Here is a 17,199-nt window from a genome sequence, read left to right as displayed (position 1 = left end):
AGATGTAGCGGTGTAAATCAATGCTAATTTCAATGAAAAGAAGATGAATGTCGTGTATTCCCCTTTGAAAGCTGTCCATGGATGGTAAAAAGCCTCTGGTAGCGAAGTCAAGAAATTTGCTTTGGTTATGGATCGTTATTTTGTAGCTGGTTGTACACCAAATCCAATCTAATCGCGGAAACGAAGACCAAAGCCGGTGGGTAGAGGCTTCTTGCTGGTCAGGAAACCAGAAGAAGCCAAGTAGGTGGTCTGCGGAATTGTGGAAATTGGGTATGGCACACTAGTTGGGTTATTGCTGCCAGAGGTACTGGGCGCCGGAGGTAACTTCACGGATGTAGTCTCGGTGGCCTTAGGCGAGTCAGGAGTGGTTGTTGGCTCATCACAATCAGGCTCGGTGTATGTTGAAGAAGGCTTAGCAGTAGTCGTAACTACGGCGTTAGGTGCAACGGGTGTAGTAAAGCCAGCTGATGTAGCAACACCTTGAGATGCAGTCTATAGAGATAGTTAGTCGACGCGAGCCATCATACTTGGACAAAACATACCACTGTGACGGTTTCCCTCTCTGTAACTGTGACAGTAGCCTGGCCAGAGCAACCCTCACCATTAGATCCAGATCCAGGGCCACTGCCGGAACCACTCGAAGTAGTCTCTGCAGCCAAAACAGTGACGGTGGTGGTCGAAGTAGAGGTGGTGGAAAGGGTCGTTGTGGAATCATCTCCACCAGGAGCTTGACCTCCCGGGGTCTGGAGTCCTAGTCAGTATATATAAAGCTTCGGGCTGCTTTTCTACTTACAATCGTCACATAGGTCGTCTCAGTGGCAGTGCGGTGGATAGTAGTGGTCACGACCGATGTGGAGGTACCGGTTCCTAGGGTATAGGTCAAAGTCACATCGTGGGCGTCGGTGACAGTCGTGTAGACACGGCCTGGGCCGCTAGGAACTCCCGTCCCGAGAGGAACGGGAGACAGTGTAATGGAAGAGTAGATAGTAGTTGTTGGATGAGCAATTGATGCGGGTTGACTACCGGTTCCAAGAGGATACTTAGGGTGCAGATGCTGGCCATGGCGAGACTCGCCCACGGCGGCCAGGGCAGCCAGGATGGCAATGGAGAGCTTGGGAAAGAACATTTTGATAATGTATGGTTTTGTCGGGTTTCAATCAAGGCTGAGTGTTGGAAAAGAATGAAGCTGGATGGGCACTCGTCTACGAGAAGAGATTTTGTGTGTATGATAAGGGAAAGAATGTGAGCGAAGTCAATTCGCTTGGAGCTCTTGAAGGAATGAAAGAGCTTTGAAGAAAAGAAGGAAGATGGCTCTGTCCAGAGAGTGCCAAACGAATGAAGCAGACCAGCCTTAATAACGGGGAAAAGAGAGGAGGAAGAAAGAGAAGAGAAACGCAGCAGTGAGGGTAGATAAGTGGTCGAAGAGTCTAGAGTCTAGCCAGGTAGACAGCCGGGAGCACTAGCAGTCTAGCGGCTGTTGTGGCAGCAGCTTGAAACTACGCTATAGCAATCCCGATAGCGAAATAGATTGGGTGGGCCTAGCCAGATGCTGGAAATACGCAGCGTCATTCGAGGGCGGATCTGGTGGCGTGCAGCCGGCAGATATTGTGTGCCCTTCAATTAAACGCCTCATTCCTTTTAAGAGTACACCAGCATAGTACGTACATACGTCCAAGCTCACTATCCAACTATTCCACGGCGCGGCGCTGTGGTGTGCCATGTTTACAACGCGTCCCTTCTGGATATTAGCATAGGGTTATACGTATACTACATAGCGTCCAGTAACTATCCGTATATTACTGCTATTTCACATCGGCGTACACGTAATATGTAGATATACGTAGTGGGGGGTACCTGTGTGTATCTTTATATGAAGGAGACACAAGGTTTCAACATGATTGGCAAGCCCCACTTGGCGTAAGCCCCGCTTGTCTCCAAACGCTGCAGTCCGCCACCCTGATTGGCCTGCCGGCGCCTCCCTAGATCCCTCATCTCCTCCGATCTAGTACTTTCCTGCTGCCCGCCGTCCAATCACCGCCGCACAACACCGTTTCGAAACAGGCCATCAAGCAAAACTTCGTCTTTAGTTAGAGAATAGGTTGTCTGACTGAGCAGATGTCTGTGCCACTGGCTGGCAAGGCACAAGAGGCTTTCTATTAAATTAATCAATCTCTGTAATACTGACCCAAGGGCAGTCGAATCCTTGCTTATCAGTTATCTAGACGCCGATGAGAATAATATCTAATCACGGGTGAGGGATCTGTATAAGGTTCTCTTTCCGGGCCACCTCTGTGCTTTATTCTGGGGGAAACGAAAAAAAACCATGGGTGAGGAAACTCAGATCATTCGTATTTGTTATTCATACGAATAATTTAACCTGCTTGAATTTAACATTAACCTGGTCTGTTAGCCGAGCCGCTGACCGCCTGCCGAATCCGTCCATGCCGCCAAAGACGTCATCCTCACATCCCTCCGAGCAATGAACTAAATATCCGCCATAACTACATCTAAGATTACAGTGGCTGTCCATGATCAATCAACGGCCGTGCTCTATGGCTACTAGCTCGTCGGTTCAGCAACTCCGCATACGCTATGCCACAGCTCTGAAAGCCTTCATAGCGTCGTCCAAAACATTCGAGATTCTAGACACCGTTCCGCCCCAATTGGCAGGACGGCCGCGAGACAATTCCCGCTCCCTATTCATTCTAGACTCCTCCTATAATCCTCCAACATCCGCCCACCTGAAGATCGCAACCTCCGCGCTCGAAGAGTCTAACCGCCCGTCGAGACTGCTGCTCCTACTAGCTACGCAGAATGCCGACAAGCCCTCCAAGCCGGCCTTGTACGAGGACCGCCTCGTGATGATGACTCTGCTCGCGCAAGACCTACGTACTCATCTCCAGTCGCTATCATCAGCACCGCTCAGCGATTTGCCAGAGATCGACATTGGCGTTACTAAGAAACCCTATTTTGTCGATAAGGCAGCCGCCATAGAGCAATCCGGTGAATACCCCCATGGTCTAGAGCAGGTTCATCTGACAGGCTACGACACTCTGATACGCATCTTCAACCCCAAATACTACCCGCCTACTCACACCCTTCAGCCCCTAGAGCCTTTCCTTTCGCGACATCGACTAAGAGTGACAATGCGACCAGACGATGAATGGGGAAACCGTGAAGAGCAAGAAGACTACCTGCGGAATCTCGCCCAGGGTGGTCGAGAGCAAGATGGTGCGAAGCGCGAGTGGGTAGATCGCATTCAGCTCGTTGAAGGGAGAAAAGCCGGTGAGACGCCAGTCAGCTCGACGAGGGCGAGACAAGCCGCGCAAAGCAACGATGGTCTTCTCAGCTCCTTAGTGCCAGAAAGTGTCCGTACTTATGTTGTTTCGCAACATTTGTATCAGGAGGAATGATGAAGCTTTCTCCCAAACCGCCCCCCAAGAATACGTCGTAGAGGCGACTTCACTTGTAGCTCGTTTTAGTTGGCCCGAAACTTATGATAACATGCGTAAGGTATGGTTTATTAGCGTAAGAAATGCGCCCGCCTGAATAAATTCACAAATCACCCTCATATCTTCCAAATCATTATCCTCTTGAAAACGCCTGCAACAACTTTTCATCCCTACTCATACAGTCGAAGTCGCAAGAACAACGATTCTAATCGCTCTCCTCTTCCTCGTCTTTCTTTCCCAAGGTATATGCCAATCCTCCCGCAACCATGTTCACTAAGCATAAGCCCATTGTAGTGCCTCGAACGATGCCTCGAGCTCCCCATTTCTTCATAAAGGCCTGCTTTCGTCGGCTGGCAAGAATAAGGTATAACCCGGACCACGCCGCGCTAATACCAGCACTATCTTTCTCGAATCCATTCAAGTTCGCATATGATGTAAACAGCAAAACGGGGACGAATGTCATGGGGAATAATTGGAATGGTCGCATGTGTTGAGCAGTAATGAGCGTCGCAAGGAGCGTTGGTGGCAATGGATTCTCTGGGAACAAACGGTAAGGCTCTGACAATAAAATCACGTATGGATACTACAAGAAGAGGAATCTGAAGCAAGAGACCATCTGGAGGGCTGATTGCATCGTGGGTTTGCTGAGACTTACCTCCCCATGCTCGGAGGTTTTGGTAAAGAGACTTTTTCGCCTCTTCTGTTGTATCAGTGTTTGCCATGGTGTAGCCAAGGTTGTCGATCACACTACAATGTGATCAAGCCGGGTTTTAAATCCGAAAATATATCTTAGCAGTCTTTGATTGCATACAATGATCAATTCAGAATGTAGAACCGTCTGTATGGCTGCGACGAAGATTAGTTTGGTTGCGCGGAAGCTTCTACCATTCGGGAAGAACTAGGCAGTTTGACGGAGACCACGTATTTTAGATTACTTTCTTCCTAGGCCCAGAACACCCCACGACCATCCTCACCACTCACTGCCCAGCTGCTGTTACCTACTTCCGAATGGTATATTTGGTCAAAACGTGACCTCTCTGCAGACATCATCCATCAGCCCGATCCAAAAGGTGTTGCTACTGTGACACTCCAACTGCTCCCCCCCCGCTCGCGCGTGATCAGCACCATCAGCAAAACATTTGGAAGACGCATCACAAACCAGCTATCGAGGCGATTCATTCATACCTATCTACATTATCATGCCGTCTGCCACGGCTTCTGGAGCCGACCGAGGCTCTAGTGGGACGGCGAGGTCGCGCGAACATAATCAAGGAAGCCAGGACCGCAAATACACCCCGGACCAAAAGGCAGCGGTGATAAGAGTCCGCAAATGCTCTCCAACCGCATTCTACGAGATTCTAGCAATTGAAAAGACTTCCTCCGATGGCGAGATCAAAAAAGCGTATCGGAAACTGAGTCTGTTGACACATCCGGATAAAAATGGATATGAAGGGGCGGACGAGGCATTTAAAAGTTGGTTATTTACAAAGGCTCGAGACAAGCTGGGACTAACGCAATAAAAATTTAGTGGTTTCTCGAGCATTCCAGATTTTGTCAGACGAAGAGAAGAAGTCGAGGTACGATAAATATGGCGGAGACCCTGACAACAGGTTTTCAGCATCCGGTGCAGGACCGTCAGCTGGCGGTTCTCCCTTCAGCGGATTTGGTGGCGGCGGCTTTCCTCGAGGTCAAGGAGCAGGGGGTCCTATGTTTGAGGAAGAAATATCGCCTGAAGAACTGTTTAATCGCTTCTTCGGAGGAGGGGGTGGCTTCAGCCCTTTCGGTAAGAGTCGACCAGCCCAGTCCTACACTTTCGTCGCTAACAATGCATTTGCAGGAGGTCCTCAATTTGTATTCAATATGGGCGGCGGCCCAGGATTCCGAGTTCACCAATTCGGAGGGAATCGTCCTCGCAGAAGGCCACGTGAAGCTAACGCCCAAACCGAACCTGCTTCTCCCGGTTGGGCCTCCTTAACGCAACTCCTCCCTCTCATCCTCCTTTTTGTTGTGCCGCTACTGTCCTCTCTCTTCTCGGGGGGTTCGTCGACACCGTCTGTTCCTACCGTCCGGTTTGATGGGCCTGTCTCGCCTCACACCATGCACCGCACCACACCCAAATTGAAAGTTGACTACTACATTAATCCTCATGACGTCGATGATTTCAGTAACAGAAAATTCAATCAATTAGACTCGCGCGTCGAACTAGAGTTTGTCAACAAGCTCCGATGGGAATGTGATGACGAAGTCCAAGAACGAGAGCGGAGAATTCAAGAAGCGCAAGGCTGGTTCTTTCCTGACGTGGAAAAGATGAAGGAGGCTAGAGCAATGGAGCTAAAAGCCTGTCGGCGTCTAGATAATCTTAAGGGTCGGACGAGATATTGATCAGCTCACATACGCGCTTCTCACCCTCTGTTTCGACTATGCCTGCCCCCACCTTTTGCTTCTCTTTCTCCTCTTTTCCTTATAGATATTGCACATCTTCTGGAGTATTACGGACTTATGCTTGGTTTATTGTTCCTATTAAGCATGTCATTAATGATATCGAGTCGAAACCGCTGGATCCGTCAATATGTAATGATTCGTGCCGGGTGTTCCCATCACCGTGGCTCCAATAATCAGGATTTATTAATAGCTATTATATATTCAACCGTTGACGTAGAGTGTGTTCTCCGTTTCGTCTTTATTCCTATGTTTGAGCAACATCGTCGTAGTAGACCAATAATTCTTAAGTTCGGCGGGGAGCTCCCCTCACCTATCGGATGAACCATAGGCCCACCGCCTCCGCGATAGCTTAGTCAATGCGGGCGAAACTCACGGACAGTAGACGAATGTTGTCATTTCCTCGTCTACGCAAACATTGATTTAGGCAGCCCAAAGCTTATCGGATCACGGCTTTTTTGGTCTGGGAGTGCAGGCATTCAGCTAACCTTTACTTTCCTTGGACTATTCTATTCTTTTACTTTAAACCATTCGAGGCGCTGAGAGCCTCAACACTCGACAATGTCGGAACCACTCTCAGATGCCGATAAGGTTAGTTGTCGAATGTGCTCGATCTGTGAGAGTGTCAGCTAAGCCTTGCATGTAGATCCGAAACAAGAGGCTCGCTAAACTAGGATCTCAAGCAAGCCCAGCAACATCCTCAGAATCGCCAGCCACCCCCCCACGGCCGCCATCCACTCACCCCGAACCTACGCCTTCACAAATTAGCAGTAATGAAACGCCTCGACAAACTCAAACTCAAGATGGTGCTCTCGGATCACCAGCACAGGGAAAGAGAATTAGAATAACACCTACTGCATCGACCGATGCAGCGTCATCGTCTCCAGCGCCGTCGAAACGGCCTGCTACTAAGCCGGAAGAGTCGATCGAGGCGTTCGAGGACCGGACACTACGTGCACTCTTCCGCATCTCCCTCGATGAAGCCCAGAAGAAGGATATTCATGGCCACAGTCTGACCTACCTCTCTGGTCTTAGGTCTGAGCTTGAGGAAGACGGCGCAGAGCCTCGCATGTCTGTTGGAGTACTTGACCAGGCAATCCTAGAGGCTGCGTCAAATACCGGTCGCGAACCGCCATTACAATACCTCTTGCCATGCTGGAAACGAGTTAGTCGGCTGTTTAAGGGCTTTCGAAAGGCCTCGGATGACGACCCCCGATTCGTTGTGGTCAGCGAAGCCAAACGCCTTTGTCTAAGCTATTGTATCTTTGCGATCACAATGCCAGACATGTTCAAGTCAGTTTAAACGGAAGTCCCACTTGGAAATTCTCTCGTTCTAATAGATGTCATCAACAGCACCGCTCCAACCGCTCGATCTCCATTAATACCCCACCTCCTCCTTGAAGCAGATGACGATCGAGGCATCGACTTGGACTTTCTTTCAGAAATTGTCAAACAATTCGAGGATCAAGATGAATTAAAAGCGACTATCATCAGCACAGTAGAGCAACTGAGTCAAGAGTTGTCTACGAAGACGATGAATGACGACTATAAGCCTTACGTGACGGTAGGACACCCCATTCAAATAATCAGAAAGTTTCTGATTATTTTATAGGCTTTGAGGAATCTCGTTCGTCATGCTACTATTGGAGCTGCTATCACCGAATCTTCCCATTTCATAGGATCTACTAATCCGGCATCTTTTGAACTATTTACCTTGCTTGGGCCCTGGTTCCGTTTGTCTCCGCTCCAGGGGCCCGTTACTACTACATATTTTTCAAGTCCAAAAACCAGAGATCAGGGGTTCATTCTGAACTCACAATCGTCGCTGCGGATGACACAGCAGTTACTAAGTAATGATCTCTTGGATATTGTGAACCACTTGATCAGGGCTTCCAAAGATGCAAGAGAAAAGGTCCTTGATTGGTTTGCTGCAGCGATCAATTTAAATCATAAAAGGAGAGCCATGCAAGTTGATCCAAAAACCGTTTCTTCCGATGGTTTCATGTTCAACATTACTACATGTTTAGATCAGCTATGTGAGCCGTTTATGGATGCTGCTTTCACAAAAGTACCTATCCCCATCCTTAAAAGGTCAAAACCGCACTAAACATAGCAGATTGATCGCATCGATGCACACTATCTTCACAGAAACCCTCGAGTACAGATGCGAGACGAGACTAAAATAAACGCGGACCAACATGAGTCAGACGAGTTTTATTCGAAGAAAGTGGATGGCACTTCAAATTTCATCACAGAAATATTCTTTTTGACCGTTGCTGCTCACCACTACGGCAGCGAATCTTTGACATCAAAACTTGACCAACTAGAGAAAGATCTTCGACACATGGAATCTACTATAAACAAGTTCGAGTTAGAGCGACATAAATACATTCATAACCCCGTTCAGCTGCGAACTTTCGAGAACGCATTAAAAAAGTACAAAGATCAGCTTGATATGGGTCTTTCCCTCAAATACAGTCTTCAGGGGGTACTCTTTGATAGTTTGTGGCAAACGCGGTCAATGCAATTCATGCGATATGTCATTGTGTGGTTACTTCGTCTTATTTCTGGGGTCGATTTCCCCAAGCAAAGCATTACATTACCTTTACCAGAAGAACCTCGGGAAGTTTTCAAATGTCTTCCTGAATACTTCATTGATGACATTGTGAGCAACTTCAAATTCATTATGTGGTCCATGCCGCAAATTGTCACCGCAACACAAGGTGACGAGCTCGTAATGCTTTGTGTCGCATTCCTGGAAAGCTCTCAGTACATTAAGAACCCTTACCTAAAAGCTGGGTTAATTTCCATACTCTTTCGTGGAACGTGGCCTCGCCCTGGTGGTGCTAGAGGAGTTCTCGTTGACCTGCTTAACTCGATGCCTTTTGCGACAGAGTATCTCCTTCACTCCGTCATGAAATTCTACATTGAGGCGGAGTTCACCGGCACTCATACACAGTTCTTTGACAAGTTCAACATTCGTTACGAGATCTTCCAGATCATCAAGTGCATCTGGGGTAACCCAGCTTACAGAAAGCAACTTTCTGACCAGGCAAAGCAAAATCTCGACTTTTTTGTGCGATTTGTTAACCTTCTGCTTAATGATGTTACTTTCGTCCTTGATGAATCTTTCACTGCATTCATCACCATCCATGACACCCAGGAGCAATTAAACCTAGAAGGAAACACTATGGATCAGACGACGCGCGAAGAAAAGGAAGAAGCATTATCAGCGGCCCAGGGAAGAGCCAAATCGTATATGCAATTAACCAATGAGACTGTTGCCATGTTAAAACTCTTCACGGAAGCGTTAGCAGACTCATTTACGATGCCAGAAATTGTTCAACGTTTAGCCGATATGTTAGACTACAATCTTGACGCCATGGTGGGTCCCAAAAGCTCCAATTTGCGAGTGGGCAATCTTCAAGAATACGGCTTCAACCCTCGTGGACTTTTAAGTGAGATAGCAGACGTTTATCTGAACTTGATGGAGAAAGAGAACTTCATATATGCTGTGGCACGTGATGGCCGCTCCTACAAGCCCCAGAATTTTGAGAAAGCGGCCGAGATCCTCCGCAAATGGGCATTGAAGTCCGAGGAGGATATGGCTAAGTGGGCGCAATTACAAAAACGAGTCAAAGAGGCCAAAGAAGCAGACGAACAAGCAGAGGAAGACCTTGGAGAGATTCCTGACGAGTATCTCGGTATGTCGCGAATAAATAACCAGATAAAACCCTCAAAAGCTAACATATTTTAGATCCCCTTATGTACACGCTCATGGAAGACCCAGTCATTCTACCGGGCTCGAAGGTCTCCATCGATCGGGCAACTATCCGCTCTCATCTTCTAAGTGATCCTAACGACCCTTTTAACCGTGCACCACTGAAGATTGAAGACGTCATAACGAGTATGTATTTATCTCCGTCGTTAATTTGACTTGGTTTCATTGACTATTCTAGACACGGAGCTGAAAAATCAGATTGAAGCATTCAAAGCGGAGCGGAAGGCTGCGAAAAAGGATGCCATGGATACCTCTACTGGATGAATTTACGACCATTAGATGGTTTCTATTTTATATCTGCATGCACATATGATTGATGAACCAACCCAAAATAGTTCATGGCGTATAACAGCGCACAGTTTCCAGTGTCTTTTGGGTCGAGTGGCTACGGAAACATGCCGAATGGCTGGAGGGTCTGGAATATCTTGTACTATTTCACACTTAGAGCGTTTCACCTTTACCAGTGGAACCAAGTTGGAAGGCAATTTCGGGTAGCGTTGAATATCATATCTCATTATCGTGCAACAGCGCTGCTATTATCGTAAACCCGATACAAACACGTTTTATAGCCAGCCAGCTGCATACTTGCTTTATTTCTCCATGGAAAGTAAGTCGCAAAAATAACACGAAATCAAATGCGTATGTATAGATATCTAGATATTGTTGCTAGCAAATCACAGACAGCCGATCCGCATCGACTCGGCCCACATAGGAGGCTGGCTCCCTGCAGCCTCGCGTTGGGTGGCTTCTGCGGGTTTTCAGTTAGTTTATGGCATGGCATTGTTGATGTTACATAACGCAACATGAATTCAGAGACAAGCGAGCAGCTGTAGACACTTTTCCTACCTCGCCATACTTGCGTACTCCTTGTGAAACTCTTTCCATCCACTGGTTTGTGGTTTGGAAAGGAGCAGCTCCCCCTCAGTCGCTATAAACGGTTTAGCCTTCCCCCCCTGGACGGTCACCATGACCAGCATATTCGACATCGTCAAGTCTTTCTTCCCACCCACGCCGTGGGCCTATAGCTGGCAGTTGGGCATTTTCCAATGGTTTCCAGCCGTAAGTTAATCCCGAATTTCTTTTCTTGTGCTGCATGCTAAAAGTCAATATTGGTACAGGCAACTGTACTGCAATGGCTGGTCAGGTACCACCCAGCAGGCAAATTCTCTTTGCATAACTCAGTACTGAATGTGAATGGCCGGTTTGCTTGGTGTGTGATGGAGCTCGTTGGTCCCGTCCAGCTCCTATACATCCTAGCAACTTTCCCGGCAGAATTCAAGATCGCGGAACTACCATTCTGGAACAAAGTGACTGCAGCGCTGTATGTGATTCATTACATCAATCGCTCTATCGTCAACCCACTATTTGTAGCTCCAAGTATCTCTCCTGCGAGAATTGAGCTCTTTTTGTTTGCCTGTCTCTTCAATTGGTTTAATTCCGCGTGCATAAGTGGTTGGATTGTGGGCTACGACACACAATTGGCGGGATACGAGTCCAACGGCGCGCTCTCGATCGACCTCTTGGAGTCGCCTTGGAAAAAGGCCATCCCGTGGGTTGGTCTGTCTCTCTTTGCATATGGCTTAATCAATAACATCAGTGCTGAGCGGACTCTCTGGAGTCTTCGCCGCGAGGAAGCTCTTCGACGCGCTGCCAAAAAGAGTGATGACACTGACAAAGATGTCAGCGAAGCAGGAAATCAAAACATATATCACAAAGTGTATGTCATTCCTCCTCCATCGGGTCTTTTCAGGTGGATTCTCTACCCTCATTACGCCTTTGAGTGGCTGGAGTGGATTGGTTTCGCGCTTGTGGGGATTTCTGTCTACCCTGCCCGTTCAATGGGGCTATTTCAAGAGGAGACCTTGAGCACCCCTGCGATCACTCTTGCTCCGTGGATCAGGCCGTTCGCTTCGCTGGCTAATCGGCTGCAAATACCGCTCCCCTTGCCAGCTCTTGTCTTTGTGTTGAATGATATATTCACCATGATGCCCCAGGCACGACGTGGTCGAGAATGGTATAGTCAAAAGTTTGGCAAAGATGCTGTTGCTGGACGGAGTGCTGCTATTCCTGGTGTTGCCTTCTTATAAAATCTAAAATCTGTTTTAGGAATAAACTAGATGTGGTGGCGTGTCCTTCAATATGGTTTCTGGGTGTTAGATTTTGCAGATTTCGTCATGGCGTACTTTGGAGGGTGCTTACTTGTTGTTTTTGAATATGGCATATATCCTGTGAAACTATGGTTTTCATTGCCAAATTAAATGGTTTGAATAAAATACACATTGGTTTGGTGTGAACGGGGAATATTGCAGTGAATTTAATTTATACTGTTCAGTGAAGATAGTGACTATGACAGACTTACGTGGATGAAAGAGTCACCATCATAAATGGAAAGTCTGACCGCGCGCCTTCCCTCTACCTCACCATCACCCTTTCTCTGTGTTGGATAAACACCACGCAGACTTCTCAAAAAGTTCCTTTAGTTCCATCACACAGATATTGTCAATATCATATCAAGCATGTGCATCTAACTGCATGATATAACACCCCTATTCCTGGCCTGTCAACTGCAGCTTGTCGTCACTGGGCGCGTTAGGGGTCGTCATGACCTTTTTTAGGAGCCATTTCCAACGCAGATCGAGCAGTCGAACACAAAAAAGCAGAGTCAGCAACACCCCACAGGCATCAGCTCACGATTTACCATCAACTGATGCCGTTGCCGAAGTCGAATTGACAGACCTTTTTCGACAGGCCTTTGATGCTCCTTCTTCCTCAGTCAATCCCCAGAATGGGCCATCAAAGCCTCAGCCATCTCTCTTTCAAAAGCTAGTCAAATACAGAGTGCATTCTACTAGCTACAATGGCGTTCCAGGAAAGCCAAAACGCGTTCCCCGTCAAACCAATCTAGAAACGCTAGGCAAAGATGCTATCACAGAGAAAAAGTTTCACACACCTGATCTCATCAGTGATGAAGACTATGACAGCGATGCTCAGTACATATCTAGTCCTCAGTTCTCCAGCCAGAGCTGGATGTCATTCCATTCGCGTAGCCGCCAGACGGAGAAAAGCGATGCCTCACGAAGCTTGGGATCAGATGAGAAAATCATGTCGATTTTGCCCGATAGCGATTCTAACCCTTTGGTATCCTCTCAACACCAACGAATATACTCTCTTGCTATTCCTAAGAGAAGAAGCGCTGTCAGCCACTTGACTCCGAAGAACCGCACCCGTTCCTTAGGGGCGAATGTCCTCCAAGATACAGAGTCCTGTACAAGCCAGAATGACCTCGTCGGCACATCTACGCCTGAAGTCAAGAGCAAGTTTACCGAATTATTCAATTTTCGAAAAAGGGAATATGAGGATTCAAACGACTCGACTAGAAAAGTCAGTATTGGATGGATGACGGAAGGTAAACGTTGCGGGTATGGATACTCTTTCGTCAAAGGTGAGGAGCCTGATAAGACCACTACCAAGACCAACCCTGCTTCAAACAGCCCTTGTAAAAGTACGAATAACGACAAGAAAGCTTCTGCCCAAACCTATGCAACCAAGGATGTGGACCAAATCATAAATATCAAAGTCCAGGCGAAGGAAGCTGTCAAATTAGCGGCAGAAAACCAGGAGACTTATAGCAAAAGGCATTCCCGGTTACCAAAATTCGTGAGCAACCCGAAGGCAGAGACAAATTAACCAGCAACTTTTGAGAATGGTGTTTTTGTTCGTGATTTCTGTGCAAGCGCCTCCTTGTCAGACCGCTCTCAGGGAAGCTATTCCGAGAACAAGCATCAAGGGATCTCCAATACAATTCTATCCAACTTTGATCGAGGAAAATGAGAAGTAGTTAAGTATCACGCAGGATTGGATTAATCGCTGCTCGAGAGGCAAGTGCTAGAAGGTTGGAACGAGACTAGGAGCTTTATTGTAATCACTGGTTTTACATTTCCAATAACTATATTGGATTTAATTCGATAGGGATATTGAAGTCGTATTTAAATCCCAGCACCTTTCAAAATCACTAGGTTATTACTAATGGCCCATTATGGTACCACTGTAAGAATAATTGATTGTAGTTGAAACGACTCCAGATGTCGCGTCAAATTCGTATAATGCAAGATGCACGACAGAATTTGATTAACCATTAGATATACCTATCATACACTAGACAATTATATCGCTCTCGTATACCGCGCATATAAAACATTAGGGGCGGACACGAAATATGCTAGGTTCCCTTACAGCTATTTTCGCTGTCTCTTGGAGCTCTTGTCACTAAAACCACTGAGAACGCTAGCAGATCGTTTATGGGACGAAGATGCTTGCTTCTCTTTAACTGCAGCAGCTTTCTCGACCCCTGCATCAACGGCTCCTTCTGCTGCGTCTTCTTGGGCAGCGTCATCATCGGCATCATTCGAGTCACCATTATCTTGTTTCCTCTGAGTGGTTTCTTCTCCTTTGTCACCACTAGGCACGCCAGGCTGATCCTCCGATTCTACCTTGATTGTCTTCTCCTTCTCCTTCTCTGGGTTCACTTCTGAATCTTTCTTGCGGCGTTCGTCCTTGGCAGCCTCGAGGACTCGAATTTCACTTTCAATTTTCTCCGCGACTTTGCGAGCGTCCAGAAGTGAGTTAACTTGATGGATTAACTTCTCAAACTCTTTGCACACCTTCTCTGTAGGCATAAGCAACCGGGGAGGAATATCGAGCTCAGTGAGTGCAGCAGCTAGTTTCTGTGTTTGGATATTTGATTTTGCTTGTGTCAGTTTCGTCGCTTTGTCGTTACGGAATTGCACACCAGGAGTAACACGATCATGGTGTTGAACTCCGTATCGTTCCTCTTCCTCTTTGGTAAGAGCCTTGACAGATGGCTGAGGAGCATTTGCTGCTGCTGCCGCTGCAGATGCTGCGAACTTCTTGTTGTTTGAGGTGGCCGCGGTAGGTGTTTCTACTTGGCTATCGCGAGCACCATTTGGAAAGTTTTGTGTTGGTGTTTGACCGGCAGGACTCGCCAAACTCTCAGTGCCGAGTATCGAGCGACGTTTTTTGCTCTTATCTGCCTGTAACAGAGTTGACAGGAGCTGCGACAAGCCTTGACTCGATTGGTACATGGTCGCGTTACCCACATGGTACGGTATGTCGAGTCTCTCATAAAGCTCTTTGCGCTCTGCAATGAAATTTTGCTCATTCATGACAATACGTTTCAATTCCTCCAGCAAGACACCCTCCTCGCGAACTTCGTCAGCAGTACGGTTAAGCTGTAAGGCAGCCAGCTCCTTGCGAGCTCTTTCTCGTTCTGGGTCAAATTTCATCATCTTCTCATGCAATGCGAATTCGGCCTCGGACATCTCTGAAGGAGGGTGTTCGAGAGCAAGCATCGTCGCCGTGACTGTGTAGTAGCGCGACTTCATATGTTCCATTGTGCGAACGTGATTTGCTGTCACGAGAGCTGTTGAATTCGCTTCATTATTTTCTGCAAACTTGGCTTGATAATCATAGCGGTCCGCGATAACCACCCATCTCAAGTCATATTCTTCAACAATATCCATTAAGTAATCTGTTTCCTCCCTCGTCCAGTCATCATTTTGCAGGTGCCGATTATATTGCTCATCGGTGTATCGTTTAGGAAGCTGGGGTTTGATATTGTATTTGGCGAACGTATAAGGCTGCTCAGCTGGTTGCTGCGTCTCAACCTTGGCTTGTTCGTTGGTGTCCACAGCCATAGCATCTGCCGGTTTTGGAGGCTTGTTCGTCGCATCCGTCCGTCGTTGCCAATGTCGAAGAATAAGTCCATCCTGTCGCGCATCGTTTTTGAAGTCTGTCATTTGCCTGCATATATTTGTTAACACGTTTCATATTTATGATCACGTCACCGATACATACCATGGAAGCGCTCTTCGATTGGACTTTTTTAATTTGTATTTATTTTCGGTAAGTGAAATTGGAGGTGCCTTTTCGCCGAGCAGGGCAAAGAGTTCGCGAGTTATACCCTCTTCGTAGAGTCAGAGCATATTCATCAGCTTTGGAACATTTCAACTCACCCGGCCGCTTCTCAACGACCTTCTGTTTCTTGTGTGGTCTGGGTTGCCCATTGGCAGGCAAATCTAGCATGTCGCGAACATCCGCAGCTGCCATGATGGGCGAACGTGACGCGACAGCACTGATACGAATGAGAAACCTTTCTAAGGTGTCGCGAAAGTATAAAATGCCCAGATGGCTTATCCCAGTCGATAAAAGCGTGCAAACAAGCTTATTCTTGATGGATAGATATTGGGGGGTGGAAGTTGAGAATGCGGACGCGGCTTAGTGAACGGCCTTGAAATCGTCCTTTATTTTAATTGGTCCACGCACGGGCGGTGAGGGTGTTGCGGCCAGGTTGACAGAAACCCCCTTTGGACTATCAACTCTGCGATCAACAATAATACATTTAATAACTACTCGCTTTTCCAATTCATACTTGGGTTTTTTTCCTTTCGTCCTTTTTTTTATCTTGTTTAACAATTTGCCGCTATGTCGGCCTCAAGGATCAGCTCGTCATGGCCATTGTTTGCTTTTATGCTGCTCACTGTCTTGTCCTCACAGGCACGCGCCCTCCATCTGTATATGGAAGGCAGGCAAGAGAAGTGTTTCTTCGAGGAATTGCCAAAGGACACTCTCGTAGTGGGTATGTTTGGACAGCAGGGTTAAGCAAAATACAGCAGATATTTACGTACGCGCTACAGGAACCTACAACGCCGACATCCTCGACACAAACACCAACACTTGGGTTAAAGACCCATCTCTGCAGGTGGTGATTACGGTAGTGGAAACCTTCGACAACGACCACCGTGTGGTGAACCAACGTACTAAGAGCGACGGCCGATTCACCTTCACCGCGGCCGATGCCGGTCAGCACAAGATCTGCTTCACTCCAGATTCGCAAAACGGCGGCTGGTTGTCCAGCAATCCCACCGTCAAACTAGGCTTGGACATTGCTATTGGTGCGACCAGCAAGATTGAGACTGAGGACTCGGGCAAGATGGCGGATATTGTGCAGAGAGTGAAGGATCTCAACAGCCGTCTCGAGGACATCCGACGTGAGCAGGTGTTCCAGCGGGTATGAATAACCTATATTTCCTTTTCCCTCGCTGTGCATTCTCAATGGCTTATTCAATATGTTGTAGGAGCGCGAAGCCGAGTTCCGTGACCAGTCCGAAGCCACCAACTCTCGTGTTGTGCGTTGGACATTGATGCAATTGGCCGTTCTTTCAGTCACCTGTGCATGGCAATTGTCGCATCTCCGTTCTTTCTTCATCAAACAAAAGCTGACATGATTGAGTAACAATCAAATGTCTTTTACTGCGATTATAAAGGTTTTATTTGGGTTGCAGGGCCGGTAGCAAGCTTGTCTAATTTGATGCAGAAGGTAGTGAATGATGGAACGATATGAGTACTCCTGTATTTACTATCTTGAGTCCGTCCTCCACCAATTCGTGGTGCACGAGGCATTAAAAAGCGATGAATCAAGGACATGAATGTAACGACATTAGATAATTC

At 47.3% G+C, this 17,199-nt stretch overlaps 9 protein-coding genes across 9 annotated transcripts; 6 read left to right on the top strand and 3 right to left on the bottom strand.

Moving 5' to 3' along the window:
* Positions 1 to 168: 168 nt before the first annotated feature.
* On the bottom strand, positions 169 to 1,126 carry BGW36DRAFT_358991 (uncharacterized protein; the record flags this gene model as incomplete). The annotated part of the gene is made up of 3 exons (XM_046214029.1): positions 169 to 492; positions 543 to 743; positions 794 to 1,126. 3 exons carry the CDS (start codon positions 1,124 to 1,126, stop codon positions 169 to 171), a joined length of 858 nt encoding a protein of 285 aa, XP_046071889.1.
* A 1,426-nt stretch (positions 1,127 to 2,552) lies between these two features.
* On the top strand, positions 2,553 to 3,413 carry BGW36DRAFT_396978 (cytidylyltransferase family protein; the record flags this gene model as incomplete). Its single annotated transcript, XM_046218237.1, has 1 exon — positions 2,553 to 3,413. One exon carries the CDS (start codon positions 2,553 to 2,555, stop codon positions 3,411 to 3,413), a length of 861 nt encoding a protein of 286 aa, XP_046071888.1.
* Positions 3,414 to 3,657: 244 nt separating this feature from the next.
* BGW36DRAFT_296074 (uncharacterized protein) lies at positions 3,658 to 4,174 on the bottom strand (the record flags this gene model as incomplete). Its single annotated transcript, XM_046211232.1, has 2 exons — positions 3,658 to 3,989; positions 4,108 to 4,174. The coding sequence occupies 2 exons, from the start codon at positions 4,172 to 4,174 to the stop codon at positions 3,658 to 3,660; spliced, it is 399 nt and encodes a 132-aa protein (XP_046071887.1).
* Positions 4,175 to 4,651: 477 nt separating this feature from the next.
* On the top strand, positions 4,652 to 5,834 carry BGW36DRAFT_358988 (uncharacterized protein; the record flags this gene model as incomplete). The annotated part of the gene is made up of 2 exons (XM_046214028.1): positions 4,652 to 4,925; positions 4,981 to 5,834. 2 exons carry the CDS (start codon positions 4,652 to 4,654, stop codon positions 5,832 to 5,834), a joined length of 1,128 nt encoding a protein of 375 aa, XP_046071886.1.
* A 451-nt stretch (positions 5,835 to 6,285) lies between these two features.
* BGW36DRAFT_378153 (putative ubiquitin fusion degradation protein UfdB) lies at positions 6,286 to 10,371 on the top strand. Its single transcript, XM_046216075.1, has 7 exons — positions 6,286 to 6,482; positions 6,538 to 7,184; positions 7,245 to 7,455; positions 7,504 to 7,959; positions 8,008 to 9,595; positions 9,649 to 9,798; positions 9,851 to 10,371. Exons 1-7 carry the CDS (start codon positions 6,453 to 6,455, stop codon positions 9,934 to 9,936), a joined length of 3,168 nt encoding a protein of 1,055 aa, XP_046071885.1. The 5' UTR covers positions 6,286 to 6,452; the 3' UTR covers positions 9,937 to 10,371.
* Positions 10,372 to 10,638: 267 nt separating this feature from the next.
* Positions 10,639 to 11,759, top strand: BGW36DRAFT_396974 (uncharacterized protein; the record flags this gene model as incomplete). Its single annotated transcript, XM_046218236.1, has 2 exons — positions 10,639 to 10,731; positions 10,791 to 11,759. 2 exons carry the CDS (start codon positions 10,639 to 10,641, stop codon positions 11,757 to 11,759), a joined length of 1,062 nt encoding a protein of 353 aa, XP_046071884.1.
* An 827-nt stretch (positions 11,760 to 12,586) lies between these two features.
* On the top strand, positions 12,587 to 13,360 carry BGW36DRAFT_378150 (uncharacterized protein; the record flags this gene model as incomplete). Its single annotated transcript, XM_046216074.1, has 1 exon — positions 12,587 to 13,360. Exon 1 carries the CDS (start codon positions 12,700 to 12,702, stop codon positions 13,357 to 13,359), a length of 660 nt encoding a protein of 219 aa, XP_046071883.1. The 5' UTR covers positions 12,587 to 12,699.
* A 316-nt stretch (positions 13,361 to 13,676) lies between these two features.
* Positions 13,677 to 15,952, bottom strand: BGW36DRAFT_416737 (DNA methyltransferase 1-associated protein DMAP1). The gene is made up of 3 exons (XM_046219356.1): positions 15,705 to 15,952; positions 15,547 to 15,655; positions 13,677 to 15,492 (listed from the first exon to the last, which is right to left on the bottom strand). Exons 1-3 carry the CDS (start codon positions 15,796 to 15,798, stop codon positions 13,908 to 13,910), a joined length of 1,788 nt encoding a protein of 595 aa, XP_046071882.1. The 5' UTR covers positions 15,799 to 15,952; the 3' UTR covers positions 13,677 to 13,907.
* A 221-nt stretch (positions 15,953 to 16,173) lies between these two features.
* BGW36DRAFT_358983 (putative endosomal cargo receptor) lies at positions 16,174 to 16,976 on the top strand (the record flags this gene model as incomplete). The annotated part of the gene is made up of 3 exons (XM_046214027.1): positions 16,174 to 16,327; positions 16,386 to 16,759; positions 16,827 to 16,976. 3 exons carry the CDS (start codon positions 16,174 to 16,176, stop codon positions 16,974 to 16,976), a joined length of 678 nt encoding a protein of 225 aa, XP_046071881.1.
* Positions 16,977 to 17,199: the final 223 nt, after the last annotated feature.

This window comes from Talaromyces proteolyticus (assembly GCF_021365285.1).
Source record: "Talaromyces proteolyticus strain PMI_201 chromosome Unknown BGW36scaffold_6, whole genome shotgun sequence".
NCBI lineage: Eukaryota > Fungi > Ascomycota > Eurotiomycetes > Eurotiales > Trichocomaceae > Talaromyces > Talaromyces proteolyticus.
This window is presented reverse-complemented; position numbering and strand designations above follow the sequence as displayed.